The sequence below is a fragment of the Leuciscus leuciscus genome, assembly GCF_965113295.1.
Source record: "Leuciscus leuciscus genome assembly, chromosome: 11".
NCBI lineage: Eukaryota > Metazoa > Chordata > Actinopteri > Cypriniformes > Leuciscidae > Leuciscus > Leuciscus leuciscus.
This window is the reverse complement of record NC_138735.1, coordinates 24,973,749-24,999,667: the sequence shown is the minus strand read 5'-3', so window position 1 is coordinate 24,999,667 and position 25,919 is coordinate 24,973,749. Positions and strand designations below refer to the sequence as shown.

The 25,919-nt window shown below is 42.9% G+C and overlaps 1 protein-coding gene across 1 annotated transcript in view; it reads left to right on the top strand.

The window, feature by feature from the left end:
- The window catches only part of vav3 (vav guanine nucleotide exchange factor 3), a 65,654-nt gene extending 54,908 nt beyond the window's left edge, over positions 1 to 10,746 (top strand). Inside the window, exons 24-27 of the mRNA XM_082184443.1 lie at positions 255 to 342; positions 821 to 923; positions 5,164 to 5,315; positions 7,114 to 10,746. Coding sequence (XP_082040569.1) covers positions 255 to 342; positions 821 to 923; positions 5,164 to 5,315; positions 7,114 to 7,158 — 388 coding nt within the window. The 3' untranslated portion in view covers positions 7,159 to 10,746. The remainder of the gene's footprint in view (positions 1 to 254; positions 343 to 820; positions 924 to 5,163; positions 5,316 to 7,113) is intronic.
- The last annotated feature ends 15,173 nt before the right edge of the window (positions 10,747 to 25,919 follow it).

Sequence of the window (25,919 nt, the reverse complement as noted above, 5' to 3'; positions counted from 1 at the left end):
CAAAAGCTTCCCCATTTTATCAGTATTTCTTGTTTGCAGACAGTCCTGTGCACTTTCGCTCTAAAAAATGTGAGCTCGTAACTTTTAATCCAAGGACTAATGGAGACGCCCCACCCCTCGCTATCGACCCCTTCTCCCTGCATGAAAAGCTCTTTGCCCCATGCATTACTATGGCAGCTTCCCATAGGGGATAGGCAGCATCGATCGCAATGATCACCAGAAAATTACTCTCATCATTTATTCATGGCCCACAGGTACAACAACGACGTGAAACACATCAAGATCTTAACAAAGGAGGGACTCTTCTACATTGCAGAAAACAGGAAGTTCAGAAGCATTTTGGTAAGTGCTAATGTTTTGTACTAGTTTTCAGCAAAGAGTATTATTAAAACGTCTTCATCATATAGAGTGAAAAGTAAATGTTATGCTCATATGTTTTTAAGGTCGGTGGAATCGGTGCAATAAAGAGAAATGTTTGCATTATACCAGCTTATTACATTTGAAATCTCTTTGTATCATTTATACAATCCCTTTTGTTTTGTCATCTGTTTGCCTTCTAAAGGGCATTAGGAAATCATGCTGCTTAATGTCTCTATTCTGTAGAAAAATCAAATGTCTTTTGTCAGCTTTTTTTTTCGAAAGCGCTTTTAGATTCGATCTCGCAAATGCCAGTTAAATAACATTATTGGATTGTGAATGCTGGAGTCATATTGAATCCGTTCATATATTTATTTTTTTATTTTCCCTTTTAATGGCTGTAGATATTTACCCTTTTATGTGAACTGACATCACGTTGAGCGTATGTGTGTGTTTAATGCAGGAGCTGATCGAGTATTACAAACATCACTCTCTGCGGGAAGGATTCAGGACACTTGATACCACACTGCAGTTCCCCTACCGAGAGCCGGAGAACGGAGCCAACAGTACGTCCTGTGCACAAACACACTAGATCCAGATTCACGCAAACACGACTCACAAATAACAAAATGTACGCTTGTTCTATTTAAAGGGGTCGTCGGATGCAAAATTCACTTTTAAATGGTGTTTGCATATAAATGTGTCTTTGCAGTGTGTGGACACAACCACCATGCAATGAAAAAAATCCATTCACTCCTTATTTTTAATCCTCAAAAAGCCTAAACACTCTCAAACAATCAAATTTGAGTATAAACAATGATTCATTCTTTAATAGTTCAAAACATGTGACATTGTTGTGATGGCCAGAAGCTATGGTCACCAGGGTGGCTGCTATGGCAGCAGTGTTTGAGACCAAATCTTCTCGCGTGTGCCCAGGTGTCTCGATGTTTAAGGATACATTTCTCTTAGTGTTTGTCATAACCAGAAGGTGCATTTTTATACTACGGTACGATTGTAAAGCCTGAAGCATGAACTAGTATAACGCAAATGCTTCTAGCTATAGAAGCTCAATTTCACATTACGTTTGGAAATACAGGTTATATTATCAGTGGCACAAGGGACGCTATAATGTGTTTCTCAACCTTGTTTCTATGCCTTATATATGGCATATTTTTTTTATATTTCAATAATTTACTATATTTATTTGTATATATACAATTAAAACATTTTGGGCCAGTAAGATTTCCGCCCTTAAAAATTTTGACTTAGAAAGAAATTTACAAATAAATTACATTTCAAATTGCTGCTCGTTTGAACTTTCTATTCATTAAAGAATCAATAAAATATTTTTGCATTGCCATCTTAGGATTAAATTATATTTTAAAATACTTTAAAATAGTAAACAGTTGTAATCATTTTGTAATAATGTTTTTGTTGTATTTTTGATCAAATAAATAAAGCCTTGGTGAGCATGAGTCTTAAAAAATTCTTACTGACCCCAAATATTTAAATGGTAGTGTATGTATAATTATTTTATATATTAAATATTTTAATTTAATTATTTTAATTATAAATAAACATATATATATATATATATATATATATATATAGCTCATACGAAACGTGTATGTTCATGCAGGACTCATTTTTTTGTAAAAACTAGACTCGCATACTTGCAGCATTCACGTCAGCATTTGCATACTTGTTTCTGGCCAAATAAGTTTTAGAGATGTTCTGTCTGTTCATGGCTTTGTGGTTGCAAAAGCTCCTAAGACATCTGTGTTGTTTTCCAGCTGTGGGAGAGGAGCGAGTTAAAAATGTCAAACAGGGGCTGTTACTGAGCTGTGCTTACAGCCTGATCTGAGAGTTTATGGCGCATTGCAATCAACACTTAGATCTGAGAGTTTATTGTAGCTCCATATGTCACAGTGAGGGTTTGCCGCAATTGGGAAATGTTGGCAGATTGAGAAGCTGGGGGATGTCACTCAAACGCTTCACTGCTTTAACAAAGAGGACGAAAGTGATTCGAAAGAGACTCTGACCGAAGAATGGATCTCCCAGCATGCATTGCTGCTGTTTTTCTCTTCTCATCCCCAAGCTCTATTCCCATGCAGCACAGCTTCTTTTTTTTGTTTTTTTTCCATCTCAGCGTCTGCTTATGTGCCAATACATGTAAATCATATGCGATTGTTTTTTAGATGTCTGCCAGAGGCGCACAAGTCTGTCATGTAAACAGGACGTAAGAAGCAACAGGGGCATCTACTCTAAGTGGTAACTTGACCCTGTGTAGGCAGCATACAGCAAGAGAGTTTAAACCGGAAAAATCAGCATTGCAGAACGGAAACAGTTGTACAGGGTTACCTTTATTGTTTGTGTTGGACACCAAAATATTCGTGACTTTAATTCACAAGTGAAGACGGAACAAATTGCTTGATAGTTGCCCTTTCCATCCTCATTTTTATTTATATCCAAGAAGCTCTGGAGATGCTGTCAGCTATGTTGCGTTTCTACTTATATTCCATCGAATGTTAAGCGAGCCATACGGGCTGGACGGCAAATCCATAACCCTGAATATTCACATTATGGGTAATGACGTGCTGAAGGTTTGAGCCTCGCAGACTTTGCAGAATAGTGGGCGAATGGCCCGGCTTTTCTGGAGTGACGTGGGTGGAATCTCAAGTGCCCATCAGCAGCTGGTCTGAGTGGCCACAGGTTGGATAGTGGTCTGAGACAAGGCCTTTTGGAGACACAGCATGTGCTCCTGCATAAATTCATGAGCTCAGTTAGCCTCAGCTTGGGTTGTCCCTTCAAAACTCTGAACAGATGTTTAAGAAATACATTAAATGCTTCTGAAACCAGTCAGTTGAACTGCTTGCCAGAGAACGGACAGAGTGAGAAATGAAATTAAATGAAGAGAGATATTGAGAGATATTGTCAGGTAATTAGATTTCAAAGTTCAAAACCAGACAAAACATTTCAAATGGACCCTATTTATATTCTTAGTACATTTCTGGTCTTACTGTGGCTGCTCTATCTATCTATCTATCTATCTATCTATCTATCTATCTATCTATCTATCTATCTATCTATCTATCTATCTATCTATCTATCTATCTATCTATCTATCTATCTATCTATCTATCTATCTATCTATCTATCTATCTATCTATCTATCTATCTGCTTTTAGCCATTATGCTCCAAAAATATGGAACATTTGACCAATTGAGATTAGACAAGCTCCAAACATTTATAAAAAAGTAGGTGAAGACACATCTTTTTAAAAGATATGACACACTCCCACTCATCAGATTGTTCAATGTTTATTGACGTCTTGTTAGTTACGCTTTGTGCCGTATGGCTTTGGCCGCCTTCCACAGAAGAGTGGGTGAGGAAACATATTGTGTTGCTGACACACTGGGGGTCCGAGACGCTCTGGGCCGAGCCGGTCAGATGGAGCATCAGATGGCGAGGGGAACTCGCCTCACTGCCTCAGACGCTCCTGGAGTTTTACTAGTAAACCCAGACCTCATCGATAGTTCTCGGTGGATTGGGACGTGAATAGAAATATTCCACCGTGTAAAACCGGTTTGAAGCACTTAGAATAAGGCCAAGTGTTTATAATCTGCTCTGTTTGCTTGCAAATGTTACGTTTCAATTAAACATGCTTTTTCTTTTGCTTTTCTTCTCTTTACCCTCGTCGCACCCCTACCTCACCCGCCTCGCCCCACTGCGCCCATGCCTCTGCCACACCTCAGCCCCGTTGCTCTGCGGCCTGTCTTTTCTAACTCCCGCCGGCTACAGCTTTGTCCCCCCCTCTACCGCCCCATTCTGGTCAGGTACAGGTACATGTTTTCTTATCCATTGGTGTCATTTTGTCAAGGTCGTAGGAGATCTGAGGCTGCCATGCCCTGCGTTTAACCCCGCCTCCCATCTCATTGTGCGTGTCTGTTTATAGAGCATTCCATAGCCACTATCATCTCCTTTAATGCATGCACCATATGTCCTTTGTCAGACTGGGAGACACTATGACTCATCATTATCTCATTTCAGGTAGTTAGCTTATTAGATCCGTCATTACGGGCGGTTTTTGTCAAGGGAGCTGTGATGAAAAGGAAGGAGTCGGCCTAACTTTGTGACATCTCTCTCTCCCTCCTTTACAAACTTCTCGCTTTGAGCATGGCGGCAGCTAACTGGCAGCCAGTTCTCTGTCTGTACAAGTCTTGCTCACTTTAAAACAGCTGAAGAGAAAGCACCCTGGCACCGAGGCGGATCTCATCAACACACGTCTGGCGGAGGGCCTAGCTTCTCTGGCTGCCGTTCACAAAGTCTTCAGAGCCTCTGATGTCCGATACAAACAAAGGCTCATTTGAATCCGCCACCACGTATTTCCCTCGGCCCACCGCATTTAGAGAGAACTGCGAAACAGTCCAACAAAACGTCTAATAGTCAGTGAGCTGGTAGAAGGAACATGATGTGTTTTTGAGGGAAAAGTCGCCTGAAATGTAATTAACCCAGCGGATTATGCTGTTGACACATCTCAAGACATAATCAAAACAGCCACTTCAGCTGTGATTGGACCCGTCCCAGATTCGCGAGAATCATTTATTTAGAGTGGATGTGCTAAGGCAGGCAAACACATGAAGGAGTGCGGTGATTACAAGAGTCCTCAGGGAAACTATACAGCCTGACTCCGCTGCATCCATCCTCTCGCTGTTTGTCTGCATCATTTTGTCTGATTCTCATCTTCATTTTTTGTCCTGTGATGTTTGCCGCTAAATGTTCACTCTTGTCTCTTGTCTCTACAGTGTTCACTCCCAAGGTGATGGGTGTGGCGATAGCCCGCTATGACTTCAGCTCCCGGGACACGCGAGAACTGTCTCTGCAGGAGGGCGACGTGGTGAAGATCTACAGCAAAACTGGAGCCAATGGCTGGTGGAGAGGCGAAGTCAACGGGCGGGTGAGTGTGTGTGTGTGTGTAGATGTGTTTGGAAGTATACTAGCTTACTGAATACTTCATATTATACACTGCATAAATGAACACGTGAAACTCATTATGCAACAATAAAAGTTTTAAATAGTGTTAGTTAAAATAGTTAAAAGGTTTTGCGGCACGTTGAATTCTTTGTGTAGTATCAAGTTATCATCGTGGAAAAAAGGATTATTTGTAAATACAGTTTGTTAAATAAAATGTAAAACAAAACAAAACAACCCTTATATATTAAGTAAGTAATATAACCTACCGGTCAAAAGGTACGGGTCATTTTTTTTTTTTTTTTACGAAATTAATACTTTTATTCAGCAAGGATGCATTAAATTGATCAAAAGTGACAGTAGACATTTATAATGTTACAAAAGATTTCTATTTCAAATAAATGCTGCTCTTTTGAACGTTGTATTTATCAAAAAATCCTGAACATTTTTTTTTACACAATTATTAAGGGACTGTTTTCAACATTAATAAAAAAAAAAAATCTTGTGCAGCAAATCAGCATATTAAAATGATTTCTGAATGATCATGTGACACTGAAGACTGAAATAATGGCTTCCAGTCCTTATCATTATGTTATACAGTATTTGTTGTAGTATGTTCCAGTTTATACTGTACATTTTGACGCATAGTTAATCGCTAAATACAATTTGCTTTATTATATAACAATATAAGTTCACTAGCTAGTCAAATATAATAATCTTAATTTTAAAATACAAAGTGTGTTTAGTGCAGTCATAGAGCACCTTCATACCCTACATAAATGTGAAAGTATACTGTCTGTTTAAACTGTCTCTTCATAACATGCTTCTCTTCTCTGATCTAAGATGACAGACATCCTTGCTAAGAGCGTCAGAAAACTGAAACCGCACAGAAAATGTGGCCTCGCTATTGAATTAAGCGGCATTATTTCATACTGAGCCAAGAAGCTTATTTGTACTTAAAGCGCATCGAACTGTCAAATGTTTTTTTGAGCCTCTTGAGCTGTCTTATAATGGTTTCATCAGGAAGGCTGTAATTTAGTGAATAAAACGTTCAGGGCTGTTTTATGGATGGCAGTTATAGATTCTGGGATCAGTGCTTTGAACAGTTCCCCTGCCTCCTCCTGAAATGAACAGAACTGCTTGTGTCCCTTTTGTATTCATGTTGTATTCGAGGTCTGACACGATCAAACGTCAACCAACAAATCACATCTCTCCATTGTTAATCTGCGTTTTGTCCTAATCAGCTGTGATTGTCAACAGTGTTTTCCGTGATGTACCGTATTCTACATTGTTGTTGCAAATTATGCCGATTTGTTACCAGTATAAAGTTTATCCAGCTTACTAAGATACAGTTTTGTTGACCAAAATGACCAATGTAGTCTTGGAAGCATCTGTAAGAAGGTTTTTGAAACAGAAATTGCTTTGTGAATTTTGCTGTCATTGAGTATAGAACAATGATGTGACACCCAAAACTTGTTGCATCACAAAATAGCCATAGTAGACGGTCACAGGAACAGCACAGCCATTCCTCTCTCTCCCTCCTTGATTTGACCAATCAAAAGAAAAAACAGCTCTGTCATACTGTCCCTTTGGATATTATTGCTCAGGCCTGTGTGCAGCCACCAGAATTGCTTAAACAATCCAGCTCCGACTCTCCTCCCCTCCTCTTGCAGCAGGCGCATCCTCAAGGTTATCCAGGCAATGAAGTGACGCAAATCCTCTGTAATACCCCCCGCAACCTTCTCTTCCAATCACTCATTCCTTCTGTTCTGTCTCATCCACAGGTGGGCTGGTTCCCCTCCACGTACGTAGAAGAGGGCGAGGAGTGAACGGCTCAACGAAGGAAATAAAAGGAAAGAAAGCAGATGGACTGCGTACGACTGGACTACACTGAGCTGAGTCACGGAGTCAGCTGATTGGCTGATGCTCTCGCTCACTCTCTGTCTTATTTGTCTATCCTGGAGGAAGTGCACTGGGTTTGATAGATGAAGGACTGTCTCTCAGGGAGCAGATTATCAAACACAACCCCTAACCCTCAGTCAGATCTTAAAAGACCCTTCCGGGCACCTGGACGGAGTGTCGCGAGTGAATCCGGGCCTGAGATGGAACGAGCGGAAACGGACTGAGGTTACACCGTGAGCTAATTCTGTATGTGTGCGGCAGTCTGTCGGCTCACAGGGAAACATGTTTGTCCTGACCTTGCCCGAGTCCTCCTTTCCTCCACTATTATTGATGATGCCCCCTCCCCGTGTATACACTGCCCTGGAGGTGTTCTCACTCGCGGAAGACCCTCCCACCCTGCTATTCGTCTCAGATTAAGATCATAGCTCCCTGCCATGTATGCCGCGGTAATTGATTGCTGTCTCTTCCCTTTTTCCTTCCTACGAAATCTCTCTTATTTTCAGATTTCCACTTAAAGGGAACGACCGGTTGTTTTGTGCGTCGTGTTATCTCGAGAGATATATTGTGGGGCTGTCACGGCGTGTTTATCTGATCCGCGCAGCGAGACGTTGACAGGAAACAAAAGGGATCGCGGTGACAGGCCTGTAAACAGCTTTTTCAGCAGGGGCCCATGGCCCCGAAAGCATTGTGTCACCTCATGCAGAAAGGATCCTGGTAGATAGTGCAGAGTGCCTTCTCTATCAACTAATGAGGGGGATTACATTAACATTTGCAGGAAGAACTGACACATTGAAAAACAATGAGGCAGATCCAGTGAATCAGAACTCTTGAAAGTCTCGATATGTGTAAATTAGTGGTTGACTGATATGGATTTTTCGGTGTCTGACGCCGATATCTAAATTGTAGGGTGGCCAATATAATATATGTATTAAAATATAAAATGATTTAAGTATATTATAATAAAGGTATTATATAAATTTGTGTGTATGTATATATAAAACGAATATAATAGATTTATTATAATATATATTATTAATATTGATCAATAAAATATAATGGTTATTTCTACTCAGACAGCAACATAGTGTCGGTCCAGATCCGGCCCACATCTGGAACGCATGGAGTCCACATGTACCAGATGTGCCCGACACTATGTTGCTGTCTGGGTACACAGAATTCCCTAAATTTTTTCTTTTTTCCCACTGTTATTTTTCAGATGTCAGTCAATTAGTTACCATTAGTGTGTATTGATAACCTTCTTGGCCAAGGGTTATTAAGTAAGTCTTTTCTTCATTAAATCTAAATACAGGATACTGGATGTTTTCACTTCCTGCTGTATTTCCCTTTGGGACTCTTTCTTCCCAGATTTTCCAGTGTTGTAATGAACTAGATGGATGCTTTACCTGTCTGCAGCTACATGTAGATCTGTGCAATCTGAACTTCCTCTAAACTGTGATGAAATGAAAGTTTTCAGAGTGTTTAGACTGTGTTGAGGTGACAGACTCTATAATCGGAGAAAGGTCATATCAGGAAACACTGCTGGTTTCTCAAATGGTTAGATATAAGTGCACTCACAAAGTATTATTTATTTATTTGTGATCTAAGAAGAGACTTTGACAGGAAAAGACATTCAAAGGAAAACCGTCAAATGACTGAAGAGCTTCAACCGATAAAAAGCCAGTAGAAAGAAACTAAACGCATAAACTGAAATACACTCTTATGTGCCTATAAAGAAGTCCAATGTAAAGCATTTCCATTTCTTCTTCACATTAGTCTTTGATTGAACACAAGGACAGATCTTTTATCATTTTATTTTTGTCTTCCCAAAGAGCTACATAATGTATGTAACAAAAAAAAGTTGTCATTTGAACAAGAATTATGTTTTTTTTTTCATTCCTGTAAAATGAGAAGACGTGTAGAGTAAAAAGGGTAAATATTTATTGATTTATATATCTTTATCTGTGTTATAAAGAGTCTTTTAAATGTATATATGAATAAGGCATTGATCAGTCATCTCATTGTGTGATCTTTGTCTCAATGTAGCACAATGTAACACCACTAAGTGGCAGCATCATTACCAGGTGCTTCTCTTTCTTCATTCTCACCTTCATCTGATGAGCTTATAGTTTCTCCTTCCTCCTCTTTGGTTCTTTCCTTGAATTTTCCCAATCATCATAATACTGCCTTGAAGTCCAGGAAAATATGTACTTATGAGTTTAAAAGATGTACTTGCATTCAATTGATTTCTTTCTTCTTTTTTTTTTTACTTTCCAACAAAGAACGCTAAATAAGTAAATGAATAATAATTAATTCCTGTCAAGAATCAAAGATGGCATTGCTGTGAATAAGGTCTATACTAATAAGCTTCCGCCAAGATTCATCCCAGACAGCAACATAGTGTCACTTCTGGTACATGTGGATTCCATGCATATCAGATGTGGTACGCATTCATGTTTCTTCTCAACTCATAAATACCATCATTCTAACATGATTTAAAGGCAGCATAAAAAGAGATTCATTATTTTCCTGTCATGCTGTATCAGTTCTCTCCTCACTGACAGGAAGTGTTGTTATGTCACAGAGGATTCGAGTAGATTAACTTCTCATTAGGAAAATCACATTTACCAGCTGTTTATGGCACGGCCATACCTCTCTCTCCCTTTATTTCCAAAGGTTAAAGGTCGGTTTTAGAATTGCCAATTTTTTTTTCTTTCGGGCTTCGACTGAAAGAGGATTTTTGGTCTGGCACCGAAATCTGGGGCGAAATCCGTGCCCGAGGCAGATTATGGTCTTCTCCTGGGTTCGCTGTTCCCTTACACTCCAACTGTGAGCAGTAGAATTGGTTTTTCTAAGCTTTCTCACCGGTAATCTGTTCCCACTCCTCTCTCCCCAGAGATGAACCCTGACAGGACGGATTTAACAGGCTTCCACACATCGTTATATATTTATATACGGCTGTTTCTACACAGAGTTTTGGGCCACTAATCACCCAGCGATCTCTAACCTCGAAGGAAAGGGATTTCTGTCTCTATTTCCACTTTTGCGGCATCTCTCTATGTTTTCTCCACTCACACCTTCATAATCATATTCTCCACTCTTTATCTAGATGTCCTTCAAACTTTTTCATGTAATGTTAAGGGCATCCTACGGGCATAAAATAGAAGTGAACGCAAATTTGAAGGCTGGTTTGTTGTTTTTGTGTGTATAATAATTGCTATTGTGGCATGCTTCAACAATTTGGGGGGCTAAAAGCAAAAAGCCATATTTACATAAGCAACCTTGAGTAACAACAGAATGACGGTACTATGAGGGGCTCATGGTTAATGATCTGCTGTCCACTGAAGCCAAAGACATACACAAGCCTGGGCGCTATGTAAACCGCCGCAGTGGCCTAACCTGTAGCAGTGCAATGCGAGTGTCCTGCAGCGCCACCTAGCTGCTGTACCACACTTGATCTGTATATATGTTGATAAAGTTACAATAAAAATGTATATGGCTTCTTTTTGCAAACGGCATTGCAGTCTTTTGTGTCTGTTTTTTTGTGTGTGGGAAATCTGTTCAATGGAGTGAGAAGCCAGTGCAGGTTTTAGAAATCTGACTAATTAAATTATGGGGGAAAAAATCAATTAGGCCTGACTCAAAAACAGAAAGAATTGGGGAAAGAAAATGAGCTGGACAGTTTGCTTTGACTAATATGATCAAAGGTGTCCAATGATTTCTGGAAATATTTTTTTCTATTGATGTACAGAGCGATACACTAATAAATAATTTTCTATAACAATTAAAACCAATATTTTATGACTTTCTTTTTTTAATCTTATACTGAACCTCCACATGGGAGCAGTGTTATTTTAGCATTATTTATTAACTGTTATATACTGTTTTTATGAATATTTTTAATTAGTTTTTATTTTTATATTTTCGGTTTGAAATATATTTTCAAATTGTTATGTTCTTTTGTAATTTTATTAGTGTTTCAAATATACGTGAAGTTCGAAATACGTGAGCAGCGGTATTCTGTTAGCGAACATCCAACGCCATCCACACTGCTGAGAGCGACATTAGATGAGCATGTAATTATGTGCAGCGTAATAAAATAATAACACAACAAAATGAGAAAACGGCAAGCATTTTCTTTTAAAAATAAAGCATTAGAATCTGATCATAGCAAAGAGGACATGTTTGCACAAGTTCTGCAATTCGGTGCTCTAGTGAAGTTTCGTGAAGCCACTTTTATATAGCACTTTATACAATATATTGCTTTAAAGCAAGCAGCTTTACAGTGTTAAAAATGAAAAGCAGTGCCAGTGTCTCATTTCATTAGAATTACAACCTCATTTTCTGCTATAAAGCAGCTTTCCAGTGTGTTCATGTTTTCACTTACGGATGTCTGACCTCGAGATTTCCACGTCAAAGAAGGCGAAAGCCTCAGAGCGCACCCACCTTATACTGTACATTATCGCCACGGAGCAATGGTAGTCCGAAGGTGTTTACCAGCCAGAGCAAACTTTTCTGGAAAGTTTCCCAAAAAAAGAACTCCCAAATAAACTTCGTTTTGGCCTGATTTTATTCTAAATGACGTCACATCAGTTCATTCTTTGATTTCGCTTGAAGTATATCGGGGCCCTAACAGATTCCTTTCACAAACAACCAGATTCCCGACCGTGAACACGGGAAATCTCGCAAAATCTCTCGCGGTCAAACGTGACTTTAGAGGGGGGGGGGGGGGGGATAAAAGTTTAACAAAAGTGGTGTTATGCTTCCGTCTTTCGTCAGCTCACTTTCTGATTGGGTATTGTTTCTATCCGATTGTTAAGTCTGACGTCACGCGTGACGTTTAGCCTTTTCCGGGTCCAAGCGCTCCTCTCGTCCAGAAATAACAATGGTGGAACCTGTACATTTATTTACGATCACGTCCTTCTTAGTGCGGCACCCTTGGCGGTCAAAAAGGGTTTAAATTCCTTTAACACCAACAGAGTGGTTAGTGTAGCTCATCACTCAGGTGGCATAATTAAGGGTAGAGTCCAGGCATCAATGAAAAAGAAGATTTACGAGGTTGAAGTGAGTTAGCTCGGGACACGGGACACAGCACTGCGGCATTGTAAAAACACTCAATAATAACCAAAACACTCGCGAAAGCGGTAGGTAGGTAGCAGTGATGCGCGGGTTGATCCGAAATGAGCGGGTGCCTGCGGTCACCCGCGGTTACCCGCGGTTACGAGTCATCCAAAAATATTTTTAATGATATTCGGGTCGCGGTCGGTCGGGTCGTTTGAAATAAAGATGCCAATTAAACCTTTGTAATTTATATAGTAGTATAGAGAGCATAAGCGGAGTGGAGCGGTGAGAATCTTCGCTCATCGCTCACGGAACTGTCCACCCCTCCGCTCCCCCGCTCAAAGCTACATCAGGCCGCTCCGCTCATTATCGCTCGATCAGCGCTCAACGCAGTTTGATCCGCGCTCCACTCAAATCGCCCCCCGCTCGCTCCAAAAAGGGGAAAAAAAATCTACATGTAGCCTATATCACTGTAGCTTAGACCACAGCCTTACCTCCTAAAGAACTAATGAGCAACAACAACATTTTTCAAATAGAAATGTTTTATTTCAAATGACAAATTAGGCCTATGTAAGAAGGAATATAGCCTACACCAAGTCCTGTAAAATTAAACGAATGAATGGGCCTAATAATATGAATAACAATTATATAAACAAAAATATAGCCTACATAAAAATTTTAAAAGTAAATTTACTATTAGGCCAGAATTTTGATAAGTTAACTTTTGTGCAACGCGCACGATTAAAATTTAAATGGGCTTATATCCATTGTACACACAAACTGCTGTAAAATAAAACGAATAAATGGGCCTAATAATATAAATAAAATTTATATAAACAAAAATATAAAATAAATATACATAAACGTTTTAAAAGTAGGCCTAGGCTAAATTAACTATTAGGACAACATTCTTATAACTGAACTTGTGCGCAGCGCGCAGGATTAAAATTTAAATGGGCTTGTATCAATTGTTTGCATTTTACGCTGTATTTAATTTAGGCTACACTTTAAGTTACCGTATTCAATTTGCTAACCTTTTGCTTTCTTCCCAGCGTGTTCACATATCACACTGCATGTTTTCGAGAGATGTGTCTTTTTAGATTCCAAAATTAATCTTTAGGCCTACTGACTGAAACGATGTCGTTTTCTTCTACCACATAATAGTTAGTTTTACACCTGTATGACTTCTTATTTTCCTTTTTGAAGTAGCCTACTTTTTGAACTCCATTATTGAGCCGAGTTTTGACTGAAAATAGAATCCATCTTGCAGTCATCAACAGTAGACTGAGTCAGGCTTGACTGAGCATGCTTCAGAATCTTGGTGTGCGCGGAGCGGGAAATAGGGCGACGCTCCATCCTTTTAAAAATGCCGCTCTGCGTTCTGTCCAAGATCCGCCCGCTTGCTCCCGCTCCACTCCGCTCACATGCAATTTTCTATGAAATACATAGGCCTACACTTTATTGGCTGAATAACTGGCGCGAAGATGACGCACAAGCTCAGTCTGCAGGTAGAGATGGAGGCGGCAAGAGAAAAGGTGAAGACTGGGGAGTGGAAGCTCCGCAAATACACAAACAGAAAGAGCAAAGTTGCCGAAATAATGAAAGATAATGACCAAAGTGCTGGCTTTGTCATGTGTATTTCTTGCTATGCATTTACTAGCCTACTTTTAAAAAATGCGGGTCAGGAAGCGGGTCGGGTACAATATTTTCTTTCTTTTTTTTTTCGGTCCGAGTTGCAGGCGGGTTAGTTGAAAACGTCGGTCGGGTCCGGGTTGTTTATACATTGACCCGCGCATCACTGGTAGGTAGAGAGGACCTGGACTTTGGACCCGGAAAGAGTATTATCGGAGAGTGGTTACGTCACGACTTAACAACCGAATTACTGATCGGGGCCTGTAGGATATTTCAATTTGAGATCGGTGTGACCTGGACGTTCTTCCGAGCAGATTCGTTCACTCTTAACACACATCACACCACAGGAAAATCTGATAAGATAATCTATAGAACCATCAAGATAGTAGGGACTTTACCTAGGACTGTCAGAAGGGGGAATTGGGCCCAAAATTTGGCCCGATTATCTTGTAGTGTGGGTGCATTTAGTTGCCAAAATAACAGTTCAAATCTTTGTTTAGTTTAGGGTTTTCATCTAATATTTATATTTAATTTCAGCTTTATTTAAATGAACAAAAATGTTTTCAATAGTTTTAGTAAATGATAATAACCCTGCATTGGAGTTTCTAGTTGTAGGTATGCAACTACAGAATAAATCTTTAAATGCAAGAGACTAGTACTTTTCAGTTAACTCCAAAAATATGTCATTCCTCAAGGTTGGCAGACTTTCGCATTCATGTATGCGGCTGGGAAGAGAACTAGGTGGCAGTCAAATTCTGTAGTCATGTAGAAAAGTGTGCGTGTAAAATGGAGATTAAAACAGTGGCGGTCACCATCTGTTTGAGCGTATGTGGAGAACACGTTTGGAGATGTCTGCTGAGACTCAATCTATCGCCTCAAAGCAATGTCTGCCTATCCACTGGCAGAAGAAAGCTTGCGCAGATGAGGATTGATTTACAGAAAAGTCATGACTGCGGCAGAAGTCTCGAGCCCCTTTATCCCCACTCCCAGCTCCCAAGGTAAACACTCATTTGCTGGTATAAATGTAGAGAAAGCAGACAGAAAACTCATCCCTGAAAGCCTGGAACTAAAGCAAGACGCGTTAAACCACATCAAAAGTGGCATCTATCCACAAAACAAACTGCTTTTATGTACCCACCTCTATCCAGATGAAAACATCTTTGACATTTAACCAAACGCACTCTTTTTTTGTTTTTTTCTCATATCGAGTGAGCCTGTGCCGTGCACCCCTTGGTATTTTGATTAATATACAACGGTCTGCAGAGGATATTGTTTTTAATAATAGAGCACCAAGCTCATAGTATTTGCTTTTTGCCCACAATGTCTGGTAGACGTCTCGGTAAAGATCCGTGTTGAGGAGAATTTGCTGCAGTGGCCATCTGGGACCTGTGAGTGGAAAAGGCAGTAGCCGACGTGTAAATATCAAGTCCTGCGGCCCACATTCACACACCCGCATGCGGTCCCCTAACGTATTAATAGCAACAACGTCACTGATCTTTCATCTGATCTTTCCGTCTTCCATCCTGTGAGCCATTTCAGAAAAATACAATGGCACTTAAGTTCCTCAATTGCACGCGTTCACTGCTGTAGCCGACTCTGCTGGTACTACTAACAACAGCTCTTCTTTTGATATTTTACAATCTTTCTTTTCTCATAGCATGGTTAGGGAACTATCATTGTGCGCTTTTGACGTTCATTCGTAAACGATAGCTGTGAGAACCAATGAGGTTTGAGTGCAGTTGCTGATTCTCCACCTTTTTCTCCTTAAGAGCTTTGATCATAAAACCAAGCATTTAAATATCATCTTACCAAGACATTGTTATTTTGCTCAGTTTGGGCCTCTAAATCAAATTGAGAGTATTGAGAGTATGCAAACTTTTGAATTTATATATATATCAATTCTATATAGTTCTATAAAGTTGTCTAACTTTTTGTGCAACAGTGACTGAGCTGCATCAATCAATGTTCTTGTGTTTGCACTTTTTGTATAAATATGAAAAAGTCACACACATGAATAAATAGAAAGATTTTTATTGCGAATGATCTCATACTCATATTTCATGTCACTTTTTATTTATTTATTTATTTTGGGAAAATTTTGTTTATATAAAATACTTTGTGTTTTATCGTTCTTTATCAGAAGAAGAAAAAAACATAAATCTCAAAGAAAACTACTTCATGTCTTCTGTTATCTGGTTGATAGTTTAGAACTTTTTAGCAAGTAAAAGACCTTTTAGTATAATTCTAAAAATGTCCCCCTTCACATGTCTTTGTGCAAGTTACTGATTTTTACAAAGTAAATGTAAGGAAAAACCTTTATGTTGTTATAACTGGACTGAAGCAACTTAGGTTTATTTGATTATCCAAAGATGTTTTTAAAAAGTCATGTTGAAATCTGAGTCTCAAATATAATACAACAGGTCTTTAAGGAACATTTATTGTTTATTTATTTATTATACATTTATTATATGTTTATAGGAACATGTAAGAGCTTTGATCATAAAACTAAGCATTTAAATATCATCTTACTAAGACATTGTTATTTTGCTCAGTTTGGGCCTCTAAATCAAATTGGGAGTATTGAGAGTATGCAAACTTTTTAATTTATATATATATATATATTTGTCTAAAGGTTCAATAAACGGTTTCATATGTCAGGATTTACAGGGTTAATGCTTTGCAGTGTCTTAAAGCGTTACTGTATTTCAGCATGACCTGAGCATAAAACTGAACAGGACTGTAATAAGACCCTGAGGTCCACGGGGCGCATTTATTACCGCATCCTCTGAGCTTAGCAACTCATACACGTGGAGTTACAGCATGATAGAATTCATCAGAATCCATCAACAGCAGATCTCTGTCATCACTCGGTGCGTATCACACACCAACAACAGTCTCGCGTCTATCCGGCACTTGAACCCGATAAGATAAGACCATCTCTGCAGTTTTTTAAAAGGAAAGTGCTGTCTGCAGCGAGCAGAATCTTGCCAGTGATCTGCTGAAGCTCTCAGTGGAGGGATGTGGCATCTCTCACCCTGCCTCTTACAATGTCTAGTTTTCACGTATCAGCGGGTGAGAAAAGAGAAGCTTTCGGTCTTTTCTGCTACCGGATCCTGACATGTGTTGCTCTGCAGAGTCTAGGAAATCAGATTTAATACATGGATATTGGATCTGCAAAAATGGCTGAACATATACAGGAATATATATATATATATATATATATATATATATATATATATATATATATATATATATCAGGTTATATATATTTTTCTTCAATATCCTGTTTCATTCAGAAAGCCTCACATTGTGAAAGTGGGTCGCAAAGGACGTTTCATGATTCAAAACACTAAATATGCATACACAACTGTTCTACGCAGATTTGACAGCTCTATTCATTAGCCATTAAACGTTATGGTAGAAAAGTACCGTTAAAGGAGTGATAAAAATGCTTTAAACCCAAGATTGTCAGCCTAAGCGTCCCGATCTAGCAGGTTGCTCTATACACAGCAGGAGAATTACGAGACGGGAGAGATGCTGGTTTCTATTTGGTTCCTGAAGAACCATCCGCTCTGGCTGTGTCAAATCACTTGCACTCTTTCAGAATGCCTCCAGGTATATTCCACTTTCATTTGTCATCCAGAAATATGATGGCATCAGCTCTTCAACTCCACAGAGAGAGTTTTTCATAACACTGCTGCAAGACATTGACAATAAAATATCCACCAATCACTTCTGGAGACGGGTGAAGTCATTGTGGCCTAGGTAAGCAGATTTACATTTGGATGTTTTTAATGAAATACTTGGTTCAATATAAAATCTCACGTTTTGCTGGTTTACATTCAGGCACATTAGTTTCCTTGCCTACTGTACTGTATATAAAGGGTGTTGCAAATGAGGAACACTTTTATTTATAGTTTTCCTATTTTTACCCAATGTCTAACGGCCGACAACTCTGATGTGTGTGTCGAGTTTCATGCAATTTGAAGCATGCTAATAACACTCTCAAAAACACCTGAAAAGAATATTTAAGCAACACTATGTAACATTTTTGGGCTTAAAATAATGTTTCCAAAATCGTTTCAGTGGTTCAAGAAGTCGTAACAGGGTGAAAGGCACTTATGCCTCCGCTTTGCGGTCCTTTATCTGCTATAACCACACTATGTAAGATTGCCAGATCGGGTCGCGTTTCTGTAGTTCGAATGAGACATAAGAAAACTACAAATTTGACTTGCTTTACAGCAAGCGTTAATAGTCATTATTTTATTTTTCTTTGTTTCTGATGTCGCAATACATCATACTTTCATAAAATCATGCATCATACTCTACCTTGTCTGTGGACATCGTTCATTCCAAAGCCGGTGCTAGATAAACAGCAAGCGTGCGTGCGAGAGTAGGCTGCAGTAGGCTAAATGCATTTACGACAGCGGTGATGGACAATTCCGCTTCCAACCTGTAGGGGGACCGAAGAGGAAAAGTTCCATAGTGTTGCTTTAAAGTTTGATGCCTTGTCATGATAACAACATTTAAATATCGAGAATCCCAGTTTTACATCTGCAGTGTCTTGACATTATTCTGACCAGCATTTAAAGGGGTGGTTGATTATGATTTCACTTTTCTAACTTTAGTTAGTGTGTAATGTTGCTGTTTGAGCATAAACAACATCTGTAAAGTAACAACGCTCAAAGTTCAAAGCAAAGGGAGATATTTGTTCTTGAAGAAATAGCTTTTTAAGGACTACAACAAATGGCTGGTAGGGACTACACAACATTCCTCCCGGGTTAGTGACATCACCAACCCTAAAATTTACATAAACCCCACCCCCGGAACACAATTTATAGATTATCAAGACAGAATATGCTAATCAATGACTAGAAGATAACTACACATAGGCTAAATTCATTAACTAACCAGTCAGAAATGTCCTGTTGCATTCTACATGTTGTCACTTCTTCTTGAGTCTCTCCATCATTGTCTGAATCCAGTTTGTACATAAAAGGCTAAACGTTTTTGAAATTTTCAGTGCATTTCTGTGTGAGTGCAAGCTGTTGAAGCTCCGCCCCCTGTGCCAGAGCAGCAGCTCATTTGCATTTAAAGGATCAGACACAAAACGGTGTGTTTTTGCTCCCCCTCAAAAATTGACAATATTAACATGCTATATAAAAATATCTGTGGGGTATTTTGAGCTAAAACTTCACATACACACTCTGGGGACATCAATTACTTATTTTACATCTTGTGAAAAGGGCATTATACCACCCTTTTAAAAATTGACACACTTCCTGCTGCCAGTTGGTGGCGCTGTAACTTTGACTCACAATAGTTACATTCATGTGATCGGCCTGCTACAACGAACATACAGCTAAAGTTTCATCAAAATTAGTCAATCTATGCGGATGTTATAACACACTTCCTGTTTCATAAATTCATTGTCTCGTTTGCCGCTGGAAAAACCAGCAATGCAAGTTTTGAGAGGTGTCGTCCCGATAAATCTCGCGAGAATCACGACTTGCTTTACCGCACAACGTCACATAAATCAACAACATATGAAGCAACCTCTATGGACGACACTAGCATGCATTCCAGACGTGAATCATGGCAGATTCAACGAAGAAAACGCGGTCGGAAGAGTCAAGGAAAAGAAAACGAGAAAGTGAGACACAGGAGTCCCACTCGGTCAGGCTTTCACTCGTTGGCGAGAGCTAAAAAGCAGAAAAGGAGGCGACAGCGATGCTGACCTGGCGTTCTTGTTGATGGACTAGTAAGTAAATCTCTTATTTGTAAACTTGCTTGCGTTCTATGTTGTATGTTGTTGCGCTTGCTTGTTGTATGTCATTTTTTATGAAGTTATTCAGTCATCCATTGTTGATAATAAGACCAGTTCACTAATTTCCACATGTCTAGCTAGCTGTCGATTAGCAGAGCTATTAGCAGACTTGATAACAAATACTTGTTTCTCTTACTTGTTTTTGCGATGTTTTATTGCCCAGCTTGCCTCACGAGCAAGTTTACCAGCTGAACTCAGGTGTTGTGATGTGTATTTATCACGTAGTCCTTTGTCTGGTTCAGGTTTCGTATGGCACGTGTACTGTGCTTATGCAAACTTTAGCTGGCATATTTGTATGAAATCGTGAAACATTACCTCGTCAGTAAACTTCGTAGGCTATCTTTGCTTGTACGATGTCCGACGCTTCCATCCTACTGAACAGGTACCGGTATACAGGGGGGAGGGGATCAGGTTGTGAGTGCAGAGACCGCTCTGCGTGAGTGGTATTTACGACAGTAACATTAAATACAAGTACTTTGACAAAAACGGAAAACTGCATAGTGTGCCTTTAAGAAAACTACGCAATTTAGCATCGTAAAGGCCTTTAGATGAGACTGACCAAATATGATGTTGATCTGATTGATCTGAGTTAGTTAAAGTTTGATGCCTGGAAATGGCAAAAACTGCACAAAAATAGAAATAGTGTATAATGTATTGTTTAGAAGATATGAGACTCTTCCTGTTTCATTTTTTTGTCATTACATTAATCTTTTGTGTTCCAGAGACAAAAGAAATCAGCAATTCCAAAATTGAAAATAATTTTTTTTTCAATTTTGGGTGAAATTTAATTTTCACTTTACAATAACTCTGCAATAACAGTTGGGTTCATGCAGTCCTCTCAAAATGTCTTGGCATGGTACTATGAATTTTAAATCCGATATTCACATTCAGAAAATTATACTAAAGTGTGCAGCTCTGAATTTGTGACCTTTGCATTATTCTTTGTTGCGCTGAGTAGAAACATTTGTGTGAAAAAAACATGTGCTTTTAAAATAATGTCCCGGGTTGCTCCATATGTTCTTCACAAAAAAATACTAAACCCACTTTCTTTTTTTTTTTTTCACATTTGAATATATGTGTGCATAATGCAACATCCATCGAGAACAACGGCACGGTTGGGGCTGTTGGCAGTCAGACAAGAAGCACATGAAATTACAGTGTTTGTGTTCCCCATGGCTCGTATTCAGCGCCAAGAGCTATTTTTTTTGCCAAAAACCTCATGTTGCCAATTGTGACTATAGGTACATGTAAGTAGAATCGTCTCGGTTACGGATGTAACCCTCGTTCCCTGAGTGGGAACGGAGACGTTACGTCGGATGACGACGATTGGGGTTTCGCCTAGAAGCCTATCACCTTCGAGTATATAAAACGAGCCAATGGCAATGAAATGCCATGGGTCTGCGGAATTTGCATAGCGTAACTCCGCCCGCCGCAGGGGGTATATAAGGAAGTACGCTGGCACAATGCAGATATGTCTTCGCTGAGGAGCCGAGACTAGCCCCAGGCGTTTTTCAGCGGTACAGCGGAAGTGGCAGGAAGACGTAACGTCTCCGTTCCCACTCAGGGAACGAGGGTTACATCCGTAACCGAGACGTTCCCTTTCGTGGTCACTCCGAGTTACGTCGGATGACGACGATTGGGGTTCCAGTCTAATCACGCCACCTCGGCTGTCTACCAGTGCCCTGCGTAAGTCTGAGCTCCCTGTTGTGAGACTAGCACGAACGAAGGAGTCCTACTTAACACAGGGATACCAAGGTACACTGGGAAGCATATCTCCAGAGAGAAATATGCAATTATGCCCAGCCAATGATGGGGGGGACTTAGAATACACATATGGCCCAGAGGGCTGCATATGGAAGATCACTGGGGTGTCCAGCCGCAGGTGGAATTTTAAACCCCAGGGGTGGCAAGGGTGGCTTGCCAAGGGAAAGACACACGCTCACAAGGAGACTTACAGCGGAATACACATGTGGGGGTCGCCCAGAGGGGGAACCATGCACATGGAGGCACTTAGTCAAGCGCAAAAGCTGCGTTATGGCAGATTGGCATAACTCAGGCGTTGACGTAACCAGTGCTGGAGGAAACTCAGAGCTTATCAGACTCACCTGAGAGAAATATCGCACGTATCCCGTCCGTGGAGAGGAATGGCGAGCAAGCGAAGACACCTGAGCAGAATCTAGCACCGGCTGGTTGAAGCGAGTACATGAGAAGAAACTGGCTCTACTCGGAGATTATAGAATCTCGCGAATGTGTTGGGTGTCGCCCAGCCTGCAGCTCTACAAATGTCTGTTAGCGAGGCGCCATGCGCTAGAGCCCAAGAGGAAGCCACACTACGTGTGGAGTGGGCTTTCACACCCAGGGGGCACGGACGACCTTGCTGCTGGTATGACAAAGCAATGGTATCCACTATCCAGTGGGATAACCTTTGCTTTGAGAGAGCCTTTCCCTTCAGCTTCCCACCATGACAGACAAAGAGCTGGTCTGAGGTCCTGAAACACCGCGTTCTGTCTACGTAAGCACGGAGGGCGCGTACTGGACAGAGCAGTGCCAAGGCTGGGTCTGCCTCCTCCAAGGGCAGCGCTTGCAGGTTCACTACCTGGTCTCGAAAGGGTGTGGTAGGAACCTTGGGCACGTATCCAAGCCGGGGTCTCAGGATCACGTGAGAGTTAGCCGGCCCGAATTCCAGGCACGCTTCGTCAACCGAAAATGCCTGCAGGTCCCCTACCCTCTTGATGGAGGCCAATGCAACCAGGAGCGCTGTCTTCATAGACAGGAACTTAAGCTCCACTGATTGCAGAGGCTCAAAGGGAGCACTCTGCAGGGCAGTTAAAACCACTGAGAGGTCCCAAGAGGGAACGAGAGGAGGGCGAGGAGGATTCAGTCTCCTTGCTCCTCTCAGGAACCTGATGATCAGGTCGTGCTTTCCAACAGACTTACCTTCGACTGCGTCGTGATGTGCGGCAATGGCGGCAACATACACTTTCAGGGTGGAGGGAGACAGCCTTCGCTCCAACCCTTCTTGCAGGAAGGAAAGCACGACACTGATCGGGCATTTCGTGGGTTCTTGATGTTTAGAAGAACACCAGTTGACGAAGAGGTTCCACTTCAACGCATAGGCATGTCTCGTGGACGATGCTCTAGCGGAAGTGATGGTAGCCACCACCGCAGGTGGTAGGGTACTCAAACCTGCCTCGTCCCGTCCAGGAGCCACACGTGGAGGTTCCAAAGATCGGGACGAGGGTGCCATAAGGTGCCCCGTCCCTGAGAAAGGAGGTCCTTCCTCAGAGGAATTGGCCAGGGAGGTGCTGTCGCGAGGAGTACTAGTTCGGAGAACCAGGTCCGGTTGGGCCAATACGGGGCAACCAAAATGACCTGCTCCTCGTCCTCCCTGATCTTGCGCAAGGTCTGCGCAAGAAGGCTCACTGGGGGAAACGCATACTTGCGTAGGCCCCGCGGCCAGCTGTGCGCCAGTGCATCCGTGCCGAGCGTGCCCTCGGTCAGGGAGTAAAACAGGTCGCAATGGGACGAGTCGTGGGAGGCAAACAGGTCTACCTGTGCGTCGCCGAACTGACCCCAAATCAGCTGGGCCGTCTGGGGATGGAGTCGCCATTCTCCTGCGAGAGGCCGAACTCGAGACAGCTCGTCGGCCGCCTGGTTCAGGTGTCCCGGGATATAAATGGCTCGAAGCGACCTCAGATGCTTCTGACTCCATATGAGGAGGTGGCGAGCGAGTTGCGACATACGGCGGGAGCGTAGACCACCCTGGTGGTTGATGTACGCTACTGTTGCGGTATTGTCTGATCGGACTAGTACGTGCTGGCCCCTGAGCAGCGCATGGAAGCGGTGCAGGGCGAGACGTACAGCCAGCAACTCGAGGCAATTGACATGCCAAAGGCGCTGGGGTCCTGTCCAGAAGCCCGCGGCAGCATGACCATTGCACATGGCGCCCCAGCCCGTGTTGGAGGCATCTGTTGACACAACAACATGCCGGGAAACTCGTTCTAAGGGCACTCCGGCCCGTAGAAAATTGAGGTTCGCCCACGGGGTGAAGGTCTGACGGCAGGCTGGAGTCACTGGGACTCGGAGCGTGCCGTGTTGCCATGCCCACCTCGGGACTCGAACGCGAAGCCAAAGCTGAAGCGGTCTCATATGAAGCAATCCCAGCGGCGTTACTGCGGCTGCGGATGCCATATGCCCCAGGAGCCTCTGAAAAAGTTTCAGTGGAACCGCACTCTTGTCCTCGAACTGACGAAGACAAGTCAGCAGTGACTGCGCGCGCTCGCTCGTAAGCTGCGCGCACATGGCGACCGAGTCGATCTCCATACCGAGAAAAGAGATCCTCTGCACGGGGCAGAGTTTGCTCTTCTCCCAGTTGACCCGAAGGCCCAGACGGACTAGGTGCCGGAGCACTAGGTCCCTGTGTTGGCAAACCTGGTCTCGAGAGTGAGCTAGGATAAGCCAGTCGTCGAGATAGTTCAGGATGCGAACCCCGTGTTCCCGAAGGGGAACAAGGGCTGCCTCGACGACCTTCGTAAAGACGCGAGGAGACAGGGCTAGCCCGAAAGGGAGAACCGCGTACTGGTATGCCTGCCCCTCGAAAGCAAACCGTAGAAACGGTCTGTGTCGAGGTAAAATGGAGACATGGAAGTAAGCGTCCTTCAGGTCGATCGCTGCAAACCAATCCTGCGGCCGCACACACTGGAGGATGTGTTTGGCCGTTAGCATCTTGAACGGCAGCCTGTGAAGGGAGCGGTTCAAGACGCGCAGGTCGAGGATTGGCCGTAACCCACCGGACTTCTTGGGTACAATGAAGTAAGGGCTGTAGAAGCCGGACTTCATTTCGGCTGGAGGGACAATCTCGATCGCACCCTTCGCCAGCAGGGTGACGACCTCCGCTCTCATGACAGGGGCATTGCCACCGACCATAGTGAAGCGGACTCCGCTGAAGCGGGGAGGAGATCGCGCGAACTGAATCGCGTAGCCGAGCCTGATGGTTCTCGCGACCCAGCGGGACAGTCTGGGAAGCTCTAGCCAGGCCTCCAGAAAGTGCACCAGCGGGGTCATACGAACCACAGACGTACCGTCGGTGGGGCAGCGAGGCGGAATGACCGGCACCGGCGAGGGTGGCATCGCGGCCCTGTGCGGGGGCACGGTCATTAACCGCGTCCTGCCAGAGGAGGCCAGGGGAGGGCGCGCGTCCCACGGGGGCGTGCTCTGGCAGGGGTCTGGCGACAGAGGGGGATGAGAGGAGCGTGGCCCGTGGGCGGCGCGTGCTGTCATCCCAGACCTCTGGGACAGAGGAGGGCGGCAGTGGCGGGACCCGAGGGTGGCGCGCACTGCGGCCCTCTGGGTCTGTAGGCTCAGGATTGGGGATTTCGATTCTTTCTTTAACCACATTAGGGTGCTGCCCGTCGTGAGACGAGCAGCGGGGAGTGGAGAACAAAAGATTCTCCCCCGGCCCTCCACCGGGGGAAGGAGTGGCCCTGCTACCACCTCCTGTAGCGAAAAGAAAGCCAATCCTGAGCTGCCCGTCTCAGGAGCGCCGCTTAGCCTGGCGTTTAGCGGGCTGCGGGGCTGGAGAGGGCTGTGGCGCCTTCCTACGGCTTCCTCCACGACGCGGCCCAGATGAAGGCTGCTGCTGGGGCCGTGCGGGAGGGGCGGGAGCCGCGGGAGGGCGCCCTCGGCGGCGAGCAGGCTGAGGATTCTGCACCGACGGCTGAGCAGCAGAGCGTCGGGGCAGAATGTGCTTAATCGCCTCAGTCTGCTTCTGAGCAGTCGAGAACTGTTGGGCAAAGTCCTCGACTGCACCGCCGAAAAGGCCGGCCTGGGATATGGGAGCGTCAAGCAGACGAGTCCGCTCGGGCTCACGCATATCAGCCAGGTTCAGCCAGAGATGTCTCTCCTGGACCACAGCTGTGGACATCACCAAACCCAGGGAGCGCGCGGTCACCTTCGTCGCCCAGAGAGCGAGGTCGGTGGCGGCGCGCAGCTCATCAAAGAGCCCTGGGTCTGTCCTACCCTCGTGCATGTCACGAAGCATCTTGGCCTGGTAGACCTGTAAGATGGCCATGGCATGCAAAGAGGCAGCTGCCTGTCCCGCCGCTCTGTAAGATTTCGCCACCATGGTAGACGAGAATCTACAGGCTTTGGACGGGTGCTTAGGATCACCAC